Raw genomic sequence first — 13,637 nt, 5'->3', positions numbered from 1 at the left:
CTGGTCCATCAGAACTGGTCATCATATAGTATACAATGCATTTTTCATTAAAGGATAGGAGCCCAGTAAGTTCCCAGAACAAATCATCATGCAAGGTCTTCAGGCAAATCAACGTTAAGTCCATCAGGAAAGACAAGACTTGTATGAGCTGGATATAGTCCACTGTAGTTCAGATCTAAGGTCTTTTATACTATATATATAATATTATATAATATATATAATATGTTATATATTCTTTTATACCTAAACAACATTTTTAACCTTTTCAAAATGTTTTCACATCACTTCATTTGATTTTTACCCTCTCTGCTGAAGTATGAAGTTATTCTTTTAACAGAATGGAAAACTGACCTATATATTATACTTATAATATTATGTAACTATGTATAATATTATATGTTATATATATTTTTTATACCTGGCTAAATAATTTGCCTAGTTATTTAGTGAGTAAAGCAGATCTCCAACTCAAAGCCCACATTCTTTTCCTTGAAGTTTTCCTATGGTTATATTGTTCAATTTCTCAAGTATTGTTAACTATAGAGTGCCACTGTTTCTTGGTATAGGGAAAAAGAGTACTGGATTATCAGGGATGCTTAGGTTTTTATCTTGGTTTTGTCACAAAATGTATGAGCATTAAGCCTTTTCCCTCATTTTTTCAAACGAGGGGGTTGAACTGGATCTCTAAGGTCTTTTCCTTAACTTCAAATTCTTGGCGCTGTCATAATAGTTCAACATTAGAAATGGATAAAGTTTAGCCAACAGAAAAGGCATTAAAGATGTGTTGCCATCTGTTTGGCAGCAACATAATGAAGGAAATGGGTTCTTTTCATCTGATTTACAGCTCAAATCTTGTACATCGGTATTGTTTTCCCCATTCCAGGAATGTGAGCTCCTTGAAAACAGGTTTATTTTTCTATTTGTCTTCCGATCACTTAACACTGTGCTCCCTAATTACAACATTAACGGCTTAAATGCTCTTTCATTCAGTTACAACATGCTATGATTATCCTTAGAAACTACTTCAATTGCAGTTTCAAGTTCAAGTCCTTCATTTTAAATGACAATTTAATTAGTCTAAGACTGGCTGAATCTCCCTTAGGTAGTGGTGTCCTCTACATACTCACTCACCAGAAGATGGCGCCCCAGAACTATTCAGGATCCCTTCAAATTTTTAGCACAAAATGTTCAAATCCTCCCTGCTGTGCATCTTCCTGATCTTTCTGACATAGCCTCCTACTGCCCTATCCAAGCATATACAAATGCGCAATTTGGAGATGGAAAATGAGGCTCTGCTTCTTCCTTACAAAGTCTCAGCTAATCTTTCATCTCTCAGTTTCCAAGTCTGTAAAACGAGGCCAGCTGGATCTCCCTGGGCCCTTCTAGCTCTAACCCTAGGATGCCCTGTCAGCACAGGTTCTTTCTGAGCCTGTACCTTGTCGCACACAAACACACTTGCAACAGTTTGTGATCAACAAAACATGGCTTTAGTAAGCGACAAATCAAGGCTGCTTAATCACAAGAGAAACTGGGCCCTTAGGATTGGCCAAGGTGAGCCATAATTAAAATGGCTTCTCCGTCTCCTTAGCATCTGTTATTTATGAAGGACCTTTTTAAAGGATTTCCTCTTGCCAGACTTTTAAAATATAAGTGATATTTTGATAACCTGGGACTCAGTGATTACTTCAAAACCATACTAACGCCACTTTTAAGGTGCAGAGGTGACCACCAGAGTTTTTAGGGTCCTACATTAGGAGCTGGAAAGAACCTAATCTAGTTTAAGCTCCTTCACTTACAAAATGTAATTACATGAATCGCTTAAAATGTCATTTATAGTAGACACCAGAGATAGGATATGAACACAGATTCTCAATTCCAAAACCACTGTTCTGTATTAAAAGAACCAGTCCTGTCACCAAGCCACTTCGATTTTTAGTTTATCCCTGGTAACCTGCACTAGGGGCTGAGGAAAGAACAATGGCAACATCCACCTGGGTGCCAGTGAGACATTGCTTTGCAAAGGCATGGAACAGGTCAGAGAGCATGGGAATAGTCAAAGAGTGCTTGACTTTGTCACAGATCCAATTTGAACTCCAGACTCAAACACTTAACTCTAAGGGCAAATCATTTAACTGCTTAAATTCAATTTCCTTATAATATGATGAAAGGCTATGTATTATGTGTTATAAATATATATTTTATAACATTAATACTTAAATAACCTCAAGTTATTTGATTGTGTAGTATAAATTTTATATTAAAACATTAACATATTATATAACCTCAAATTCAATGTTCTTTGTAAAACGGGGATGACTTGCAGCATTTAACTCACATGGTTTCTGTGAGGTATTTGTATGTCAAAGTGTGCCTTAAAACATTATATAACTGCCATATTTAAATATTATATTTAAATTTGGAAATAAAAAACTTTGCTTTTCCTCAGCTATAATGAATGATTTTCAAAAAATGAAATAAAGGAACAACTCAAAAATGCTTTCTTATTTTGTAAACCACAAATTTCATTTACTAGTGAGGTGTCTGTTCTTTTGTGTTAAGAGCAAATGGAGGAAGTGGTATTTCCTATTCCAACAGCCAATAGCTTGTAGCTTTTAAACTTAAAATGGATGTTCAAAAAATTGCTTGCCAAATAGGTCTATGAGGGGTGGGGGTGGGGGGCATAGTTATGGAAGAATTAAGCTCTTTTTACATGAATAATAATTACATTAGCAATAATTCCCTTTAATAGAGGTGGGGTAATTAAGAAATGCTGAAGTGTTATTTAGAATAATAAAGGTTTAGCAATACTAGGAACATGTTAAACATCAGTAACAGACTGAGAGAATTACTAGTATCTTTTTAAGACAAAATTCTTCTTTTCAGTTAATAAGCATCTACCCTCTCTCCCTCCTCCCTTTCCCACATGAAAACAGTCTAACCAACCCTACAACAAATATGGAGCATCAAGCAAAATAAACAAATGCCATACTGGTCCTACCTGGAAATGCATATCTTAGTCCCTTACTTCTCTCTCAAGATGTAGGAAGCCTTCAAATCACTGATTTTCTGAAATCATGGTTGATCATTGAATATTGTATACTGTATATTATTGTTTTTTGATCACTTGAAATCAAAATTGTTCAGTTTTACAATATTATAGTATAAATGGTTCTCCTGGTTCTGCTCACATTACTCCCATCAGTTCAAAGTGGGGTTCAAGTGATACTGGCTCCCTCCACCATTCCTCCTTCAGAGAGACTACTGCACTCCCTCATTCTGGTATGAGCCCTATTTCTTCTGGAGTGTACCTTTTCCTCCTTTTTTTTCTTTTTCCAAGAATAAAAATCATTTCTAAGACTAAAAAAAAATCACAACCTCCATGTTAATTGATTCTGGGGCACCTGCTGATATTGTAATTCTAGGGGATGATTGTGTTTTTCCATCTTCTTTCCATTAGATGATTAATCACTTATATTTTCCTATGCTTTTTATTTCAATGTTTCAAAGTTTCTAATCATCTCCAGTTTTTTCATTAGGAATGTTTTCAAGTTCTTTGCTTCCTTAAACGTCTTTTTTTTCCCTAACTGTAGAATAGCATTAGTTTGGTAAAAGTCTATAATTTTACTTTTTGGATTACATTCCATGTTCTCCATTATCTAACAGTAGTACTTGCTAAATCTTAGGTGATCCTGGATATGTTAGAACTATATAGGACAATTTCTTTCTGGCAAATGCAGTACTATTGTTTTTCTTTACCTGGAAATTCTAGATTTTGGCTATGATTTTTCTGAGGGTTATCATTTTAGGGTATCTTTCAGAAATTGAAACTGGTGGGTTCTATTTTTACTTTGCCATTTTGTTCCAAGAGATCTGGACAGTTTTATACTATCTTGAAAAATGATGTTTGGGGGATATCAGCTCTCAAGTAGTCCAATAATTTTCAAATTTTATCTCCTTGATGTTTTCCTAGTCTGTTGATTTTTTTTTTAACATCTTACATTTTCTTCTATTCTTCAGTTTTTTGCTGCTTTAATATCTCATCTCATGAAGTCATTAATTTGTTTGGTATATTTTAATTTTTAGTGAACTTGTTGATTCTTTCCAAGTTTCTCTTCCATATTTATCTTTCTTCAGTTCTTTCTTCCAGTATGATTTCATTTTACTTAACTCTTGCACCATTTTTTCTAGGAATTCTCACTGATCTCATGGGCAAACTGCTTTTGAGGCTTTCATTGGGTTTTGGACTTGTTCTCTTCCAAGTCTTGGGCATTCTTGGACCAGCTCTTTATTTTGGTTGTCATTCAGTCATTTTTCCAGGAATATTCTCTGGGCAATCTGGTGTTGCTGGCCTAAGAGTTCCAGGGTGTAAGAATGAGATCCAGATAATCCATGCTTGATGATATCTGGGTGCTGAACCCAAGTTCTCAGCCCTTCTGGGAAATGCCAGGAACTACTGGCTGAGAAGTTGGGTCTAAGTTTTCAGTCCACACTCATTCCACAGTTCTTGTCCTGTCACTTGACCTATAGGTCAAATTTATGATATTGGGCTAGAAAAATGACCCACTATGGCTTCTCTTTACATTTCCCAAACACTGCTCAGTTCAAGGCTCTTCTTGAATTAGTATTGCAATAATTATTAGGGAAACTAGATCATATTAGTTTCTCTTACTGTCATCTTGGCTGATTTTCCCTATCACTATTTTTTGTAGAAATTTCACCAACGAAAATGAAGCCAAAATTGTTAATGCTGTAAAGTTACCCATATATATAACCTGTAAATAAAAGGCTATTAAATAAATAAATAAAAAAAATTGAAGCCAAGAAAGAAAGTTAGTCTGGAGTAAGAAAAATCAGTTTTTAGTAAATAATCGTAACTTAACTCACTCTAGCTTAAAATGATTAACTACTGGTGTTTCCACTCATATATCCTGATGTGAATTTTTCAAAGAGAAATAAGATTGAGAAGCTACATAAAAATGAATTAAAACTAGCTGTATTTGGTACAGTAATAAATTAGAGGAGAGAATATTACTTTATGATGAGTGTCTAAAAGCCTTATGAAGATATCACAATAAAGTATCATCACATTCATTTTTCAACTGAGAAGGTTTTGTAGGGTTTTTTTAAACAAGGCCACAGCAAGTATTTGAAAATGTTTAATCAAGAAGCACATGTACAAAACAGGGTGTTCATCAAACTTTTAATTAAACAGAAGTGCTTTATAAGTAGTGAAAATTAACGAATTCAGAATCTATACATTTCATTACTTCTGAAAACCTTTTAAAATCATTTTATTAGACACTAAAGACACCTGATAAACATTTCTGAATTTTGAACAACTTTACAAAGTACATTCATCACCAAAGTGGATTTGAGCAAATACAATTGTTGCTAGTTTGATACAATGCACACTGGCCATCAGAATGCCTCATTCTTCAAATGGCCAAACTAGCAATACTCTTTGGGGTCAGATAAGCCTAAAACAATCCTTGTCAGCCCTAGAGCAAGCATTTACAAAATTATGTCTGAATTAGTATGAGTCACACTTAACTTAATCATTTCTAAAGATGCTGATGGTGAACCGCAAGAAAAAAATTATACAGAAACTAGAGGCTGCCTGGTTAGTTACTTAAGAAGTTTAGTCACATTCAGTGAAGGAACGATAATGTCTTTAAAAATTGGCACATAATTTGGATTTATTTGAGTTGGACCTTGTTCCAGAGTTTCAATAATAGTTTGTTTCATCTCTCTGCTAGTATCTCCTCTCACTGTCAGCAAAGCTACAATGTGATCATCTCTGAAAGAGAGAGGAAGGAAAACAGTAAAAGTATTAGACTAAGTCTGAACACACTGCAGACAAAAGAACAATCGTTTACATAGCACATGGTATCTGAATTTAGTATTGCCACCTTGTTGGAAAAAAATATGGAGCAAGTCAGGGCTCGACAAACATGAGTTGAAAATAGAAAACATGAATGCCATTTACCTGATATCTGGATATTTACTGACTAGAGTGGAAATTTCAAGATAAAGTAGCGAAGGATCAGTCAGCTTAATAACTTCCGCAAGGGCTACAATGCAATCACAGTGTCCATATGAATCCTCTCCAAATCCCTACAAAATGCCATGTAAAGAACATATGAAAATTACTTCCAATATTATTTTTTCATTTATTACAAACCAAAAAACTCCCTTCTTTATACTATAAATAGTAAGATGGCTAACAGCAAGCAGCTCCTTCAATTCCTCAATGGTCTTAAGTTGACAATGACCCAGTGACATTCAGTGGAAGGAGCATCGGCCTTAGGTCCTAACTTCAGATTCCTAGCTGTGTTACTTAGGCAAGGAATTTGCATCTTTGAGATTTAGCTTTCACAGCTGCAATATGGGAATGATGATACTTGTGCTACCTATTTTATAGGATTATTTTGAGATGAGTGTTTTGCAGACCTTAAAGTGAGACAAAAATGCAAGTAGTACAAGTGTATCCTCACTTTACAAAGGAGGAAACTGAGTATGAGGGGTGAAATGCCTTGCCCAGGGTCACACAGCAATCTATCTTCCCTTTATCAATAACCATCAGTAATAATAATTTAAAGCCACATTTCTATAAAGCATTATGGTTGGTCATAAAATGACTAATATTTATTGCCTGATTTGAAATCATACAGAATTTGGCAACGTGTCACTTTGACTAGTGGAAGCCTCATTTGGTCGATACGGGAATGCTTTTGCCTTTACTGTAATCTACTCAGATTTTGTTTTAAAATGAACTCTTCCATTTGTCTAAATATGCTTCAGCAAACTGAATTTAAAGAAAGGCTTTCTTTTTAATAGTTGAATGCTCTTAATTGTACTTATTTCTTTTTTCTGTCACTTTTTCCTTTAACTTTTGACTTACCCAAAAACCCAGAATACTATTTTGATCACACAAAAATAAAGATTAAGTAATTACTTGGTTTCTAGTTAATCCATCCAGTTGGGCCCCCAAGTGTGTAAATCTCACACACACACATACATTCCACACACCTAGAGGATATCAAATCATAAGCTAAAACTAAAAGTGAATTGATAAAGCTACAGACCTAAAACACTTACAGAAGCAAGTTTTCTAAACAAGAATCTGAATTGCTCTGCTTCTTTGATCATCCTTTCTCCACCCTCTTTGCGTTCCTCAGCATTCTTGAAAGAGATTCGCTTCTGCATGATGGCTCTGATGTACTCTACTACCACCCTTCGGTGAGCTTCAAATGTCATTTTCTGCAGGGGAAAAACATATGAGATTTCCAGCTAACTGCAGTACATATATTACTTTCTTTCTACTTTGATGAGGATTATATACACTTTCAAAGTTTTTACTTCTGAATGGCAGAGAACAATCTTATGGGAGAAAGAGTGAAAAAACATGATGGTAGTTCATTGAATACAGTCAGAATATGGTGTATAGCTGGACTGAAAGAAGGGACAGGCTGTTCCCCCGGAGAATCTGTGATGGAAGACAGCAGGAAAGATGCTTTGAGACCTCACAGAGTCTTCACTAATAGAGAATTAATAGATGTTCATTCCATACATTTTGTTCCCCACTTGCTCCTCCAGTATCCCCTTGCCATGAAATTCTTCACTCAGGGAGCACCTAAAGATCCTACTCTTGAGGAGCTTACATTGTTTGGGAGAAGACCACACACATGTGCATACCCACACACTTCATACAAAATTGGGAGCAGTTAAACCTAAGGTAGAGAGAGAGGACACTAAGAGTTGGGGGTGGAGAATGAAGAAAGGATTCATGCACAGATGAAGGTGACTGAGTTGTATCTTAAGGAAAAAGATGGACTCTATGAGGATAAGGAGGGAGTAAATTCCAGACATGGGGGATGCAAGTACAAAGGCACAGAAACAGTAAGTGTAGTAACATGGATGAGGAACAGAGAGAGTCTGTGTGGTTGGAAGACGTTAGGGGGAAATAACCAATGAGACTCAAAAGACAGGCTCAGGCCAAGTTGTTTAGGACTATAAAAACTAAACAAAGGAATTTTTATTTCATCCTAGAGGCAACAGGAAGTTATAGGAATTGATTGAGTAAGAGAGTAAGTACTTGAGCAAAGTATTTTAAGAGCAGTATGTAGGTTAAAATGCAGACTCTATGTATTGTACTTTTGTGAACTTAATATATGTTTCTTCCATCTCTAAATGGCAATTAAATAATAAATATTTAATAAAAATATCCTAAAATTTAATCCAAGTATGAAAAATAGTTACAAAATTTTTCCTATGTGAACATGTTTTATTCTTACCTTCTTATAGGGCTTTTTAATTTTAGCAAAGTCATTAAAATAATCTTCCACAGTAACACAAATTGTATCCACAGCATTTGATCCCATCAACCATTTCTTTGTCAGCAAGTCACTGAGATGTGGCTAAAAAAAAATTCAAATTTTGATATATAGAAAATTTTATGTTTACTCTTTAATTATCAACTATGTAACATATAAAGTAAATTCAACTTTTCTTCTATTTCTAGAAATGAAAATTACTATACTTTCTAAACCTTTAAATCAACATTCTATTGGAAGAATTTATAACATAATTTATTTACATATTACATCTAACAAATTCAAGATTTCCAAAAGAGAAATATTTAATAATTTCTATGCCTCAAACAATTTCCATTTTTCCCCCCTGAGGCAATTGGGGTTAAGTGACTTGCCCAGGATCACACAGTTAGGAAGTGTTAATTATCTGAGGCCAGATTTGAACTCAAGTAGTCCTGACTTCAGGGCTGGTGCTCTATCCACTGCGCCACCTAGCTGTCCCAACAATTTCCATTTTTAACAGGAAAGAAACACTAATAACTATTAAACAGCATCTGACTTTTATAGGTTCTGAATAAAAATGTTGATCTGGTTATTTGCAGAAAATGTATAAATTCTGTGAAATTATTTAGTTTATCCTATCTGGGTTTGGTTTTCTTAGAGTATTTTGGGTTTGGACCAATGATTTCATTGATATAGAGAATTCCAAATATTCAAATCATTAATCCATATTGGCAACACATTGATAACTTAAGATTCTTTGAGAGTAACCCTGAACTACCTGCTCTGTCAACCTGCCTATTTCTTTTTATTCCCCTATCCCCCAGGCACATGCTCTTCTGACTGTAAGTGCATTTATACTTAATGAGGTTCAATTTTGTTTCACTTTATACCCACTTTCATCAAGTTGCCATCCTACTGGCTGCTGCCACAGGTATACCTTTTCCTGCCCCTTCCAAATTTAGAACAATAAGGCCATTTTTTTTTTATTTACAAAATATATGCATGGGTAACTTTTCAGCACTGACCCTTGCAAAACTTTCTGTTCCAACTTTTCCCCTCTCTCCCCCAACCTCCTCCCCCAGATGGCAAATAGACCAATACATGTTAAATATGTTAAAGTATATGTTAAATACTATATATATATGTGTGTGTGTGTGTGTGTGTGTGTGTGTATACGTGTGTATATATATATTCATATATATGCACACATATACATACAGAATAATGCCATTATTAATGAAAAGGGTATATCATTTTATTATCCTTTAATTCTTCTCCTATCCCTATGACTTTTTAAATTAAAACACCCTTCCTGGCTACCACTCCCTCTATATGATATCTTCCCTATTAGAATGTTAGCTCTCTGAAGGCAGAGACCTTCTTCTTTTTACATTTTTATCCCTACTACTACTTAGCATAGTGCCCAGTATGCAGTAAGTGATTTATATTTTTTCCTTCATTCATTCATATGACTTGCTACAGCAGCAACCTGTCACAGAACCCCAAAGTCATAGTTCTACTTAAAAAAGTCAAGGAGATTTCAAGAAAAATAAATGACTGCAAAACTAAGTGCCATATATATATTTACACATTTGACTTTCCTTAGTGATAAATAACTGATCTTTACATGCAGTGGTGATTTATTTTTCTAATAGAATCTTGCTAATGACACAAATTCTTTTCCCCTTAGAGAGCAGGTAAAAAAATTTCCTCAGAAACTTTCCTTAAATGGCCAAAATTCCTTCCCATAGAACTTCAAAATCTATTTAAATGTTAGGAGCAGACCAATTTAGGCTTCAACCAATTTCATCAAAATAACATATAGTGGACAATTATATAGCATTTTACATTGTTAATTAATTTTTAATGCATATGTTATTTTTCTAAATAAGGATAGGGATCATGCTACATAAATCTTTGTAACCCCCCAAAATAATTACTTTTGTAATTTTGTAAGAGTAATTACTAATTAACACAGTTTTATGCATCCTGCCACATTAGGTGTTTGATAAATATTTCTTCAATTAAAGGATGAATTTTCAGAAGGCAAGGCTAAATGCTAAAGGAAATGTTAATAGTATAATTTTCTTCAATTTAACAAACATTTATTAAACACCTACTATATGCAAACAACTATGCTAAGTGATGGAGATACAAAAAGAGAAAATGGTCTCTGTCTCTCAAGAAGCTCACCCTTCTGAGGGGTTGAGGTAGGATAATTCTTAAGTAAGTATATACAAAAGCGTATACCTTTTTTGGGAGGTCATAATGCAACTATGCTTTGAAGGAAGCAAAGGATTCCACAAAGCAAGAGAGGTGAAATGGGGAATACATTCCAGGAACAGAAAAATAATACAAAAGCCTGGAGTCAGGAAGTAGGATGTGGTACAGTCCTTATACTTTGTAAATAACATTCCTGAGTATATTCTATGCTCAAGAATAGATTTTTTTCTTTTTCCTACCCTTATTTTTCCTGAAATTCATTAAAAAGTCTATCTTTAATATTACTTATACTTAATATAACATAGAAAAATAAACTAAGCACATCAGATTTAGGAAGCATGTTCCAAAAATCCAAGATAGCCAAAAGTTACTTAACTATAATAGAATAATGAATAATAAAATGTTTAGCATATAAACATATAAGCAATCTTTTACATATTAAACTACAGAATTATTAGAAAAACACTAACCTCCAGATCCAGGAAGACTTCATCTAGCAGGCTACTACAACCATCCTTTGCAATGGTATCTAACATCAGATCCATGCTAGGTTGGCACACTGAGACTCCCTCATCTGTTTCATTTTTCAAATACTTCCTTTTTAAGCTGACTATTGACTCTCTGTAATAAAAAAGATTTGTTGAAGTCAATCTTTTGATTGATAAGACAGCTATTCTATATTTTCCTTATCAATTAGTTGATTTCACAAGTAATATGAACAAAACTTACTTAAAGGTCTGGCAATTGTTGATGACTGCAATCATATATTGAACATAGCAGTGTGGATGTTGCCGATTTCTTAGGTGCTCTTCTTTATATAATTGTGCCTCATCTTTATATCTGAGGAAATAAAACCACACACCCAAACAAAATACCAAAGTTTACCATCAAGGACATTTTTAAAAGTTACGATCATTTTGTACCTACAGTGGTTCTTTAGTCAGTAACCTTTCATTAGATGTTGATTCTTTCCAAGTAAATGTATTTTGATTATTTATATTAATCTAATTCATAAGTGCCTACAATATGCTAAACACTGGAAAGATTTAAGCAATAAAAATTATTATATTACTGCTGATTATTTCTCACCTAAGTAGAGGCTTTATTAATTTGATACCTCACTAAAAATAGCAAGGGACCATGAAAGTCATGTAAACAAATTTCCCACTAATTGCAAAAATCCCTTCTAAAATATCACATCTAAATTTTGTATAACGACTTTTAATGTTGAAGAGCTGCTTCCTAAGGCATGATATAAAAATTCTGCTCATAGCAAATTATCTTTATATAGGATTTTCACCTGAGATGATGATGATGAAGATGAAGAAAAGGAGGAAGAAGAAGCAAGAAGAAGAAGATACCAATTGATGAGCTCTAGATTTGGGGTATACAAATGAAAATGAGGTCTGGTGGCAGCTTTGGGGTACAGGGAGTCAAATAGAGCCCCCCTGCAACTCCTTTGATTCAGTGCAAGGGTAGAGAGTTAAATGAGGTCTAGTAGCATCGCAAGAGTGCTCTGTAAAGAAATTTACAGACTTGAAAACCTAGAGTGATAAAAGAGGTTTATTATGGGCATTGGAAGTAAGGTTAAAGTCTAGTTAAGGAAACAGGTAAAAGTAAAGAAAACAGGGCACCGGAAACAGTATTCCAGTGGGCAGAGACCCACTTGGCATGCCAGGGGTAAGGCTAGCATGTTTGGAACCTTTGCAAAGAGAAGACTTCAGCTTGGCTCTTTTATAATGAGAGATTTAGCTAAAGGGGCCCTTGGGTAGAGTCCCAAGTTGGCTAAGATCTGGTGGGGGCTGGGACAGACCCAGATCTCCTATCAGAATTCAAAAGGGTGCTTTTGTCACTGGATTTGTGAATCAAAGGTCCTAGCTTCTTGAAAAGATAATGCATCAGCAAGAAGGCGTTGGGAATCAGAAAGGAATAAATCAATCTGAAAGGACTAGTTTCTTAAAGGGACCACAACCCACTTCACAATGATTTGTTTCATTCATGGATTTCACAGGACACAAGTCTACATTAAGTGTTTTATCCATTTTAGTCTGCTATTGAAACTTTTACTGACTGCTAGTAAAAACCTATGATCCTTTTTCAAGGGTCTCCACAATATTATTCCAAATGACCTTCTAGCTTTCCCTCATACAACACTCCTTAAAATATGTGACATTTCAGATACACGGAACAGCTTCGTGAAGATGAATAAGTTTTGTTCTTCTCTGTTCATTGAAGTCCTTCCTTCAAAGCCTAATTAATGAGTCATCTCCTTTATAAAGCTTTTCCTGATCCTCCTATTTAGCTTAAGTAAAAACGATAATCCCTCTTTCCTCTTTTCTTTCAACAGTTTATTATGAGATTCCCTATTAAGGCAAATAATAAATGCCTTAAAGTGGTTACATTATTTGAATTTGCACTATATATTTCCCTTGGGATCCAGACAATTTTTTAAACATAATTTTACATAATCATAACTTTGAAGAGTGTAAATATAAATAAATGCAACCACTTTATTGGATTCTTTATTGGCACTAAATGAGATTACACTTTACCTAGGTGAACTAATTTCTTGCACCAATTTCTAATTTTCCCTTACACCAGTTATTTGTATATGTGTCTTTTTTCACTCTTTAACATACAAGCTTGAGAAAAGTATCTATATCATATCAATTTTTTAATCTCTACCAGTGTTTTAAGTTATACAGTAACCATTAAAATACAATGATAGAAACTGATTCAGACAGCTCTGTGAAAATAAGTTATCTGATGTTTATCTTTTCTTAACAAAAGCAGAAACACACAGAGAGCAGTGAATCAAACTGATTTGCTGCTTTCAATCAAGTGAAGTGACAGCTTAGGTACTTGATTGGAAGTAAAATCTTGTCTAGATGATTAACGCCCATCGTGAGGTACGTAAAAATCATATCCCATACTTTTTGATTTAATTTAATTTAATTACAAATTACTTTGTAAATATAGTAAGAGTGAAGTCTCATGACAGACTTCTTTGAAACAGATTTCCTAAGAAAAGCTGTTTGTGAATTTTGTAATAATATATAACACTTTTTAAAATTCCCATGTAACCTACGATTTCATTGT

General features: G+C 34.3%; 1 protein-coding gene across 2 annotated transcripts in view; it reads right to left on the bottom strand.

Moving 5' to 3' along the window:
* Positions 1 to 3,854: 3,854 nt before the first annotated feature.
* EXOC3 (exocyst complex component 3) overlaps positions 3,855 to 13,637 on the bottom strand; it is a 30,732-nt gene continuing 20,949 nt past the window's right edge. For both annotated transcript variants that reach the window (XM_023495890.2, XM_003759570.4), the window contains 6 exons: positions 11,268 to 11,378; positions 11,009 to 11,159; positions 8,295 to 8,417; positions 7,099 to 7,260; positions 5,987 to 6,114; positions 3,855 to 5,797 (listed from right to left, as the gene is read on the bottom strand). In XM_023495890.2, the coding sequence (XP_023351658.1) occupies positions 5,626 to 5,797; positions 5,987 to 6,114; positions 7,099 to 7,260; positions 8,295 to 8,417; positions 11,009 to 11,159; positions 11,268 to 11,378 (847 nt within the window). In that variant the 3' untranslated portion in view covers positions 3,855 to 5,625. The remainder of the gene's footprint in view (positions 5,798 to 5,986; positions 6,115 to 7,098; positions 7,261 to 8,294; positions 8,418 to 11,008; positions 11,160 to 11,267; positions 11,379 to 13,637) is intronic.

The sequence above is a fragment of the Sarcophilus harrisii genome, chromosome 1 (genome assembly GCF_902635505.1).
Source record: "Sarcophilus harrisii chromosome 1, mSarHar1.11, whole genome shotgun sequence".
Lineage (NCBI taxonomy): Eukaryota > Metazoa > Chordata > Mammalia > Dasyuromorphia > Dasyuridae > Sarcophilus > Sarcophilus harrisii.
The sequence above is the reverse complement of the archived record's forward strand: the minus strand, read 5'-3'. Positions and strand labels throughout refer to the sequence as shown.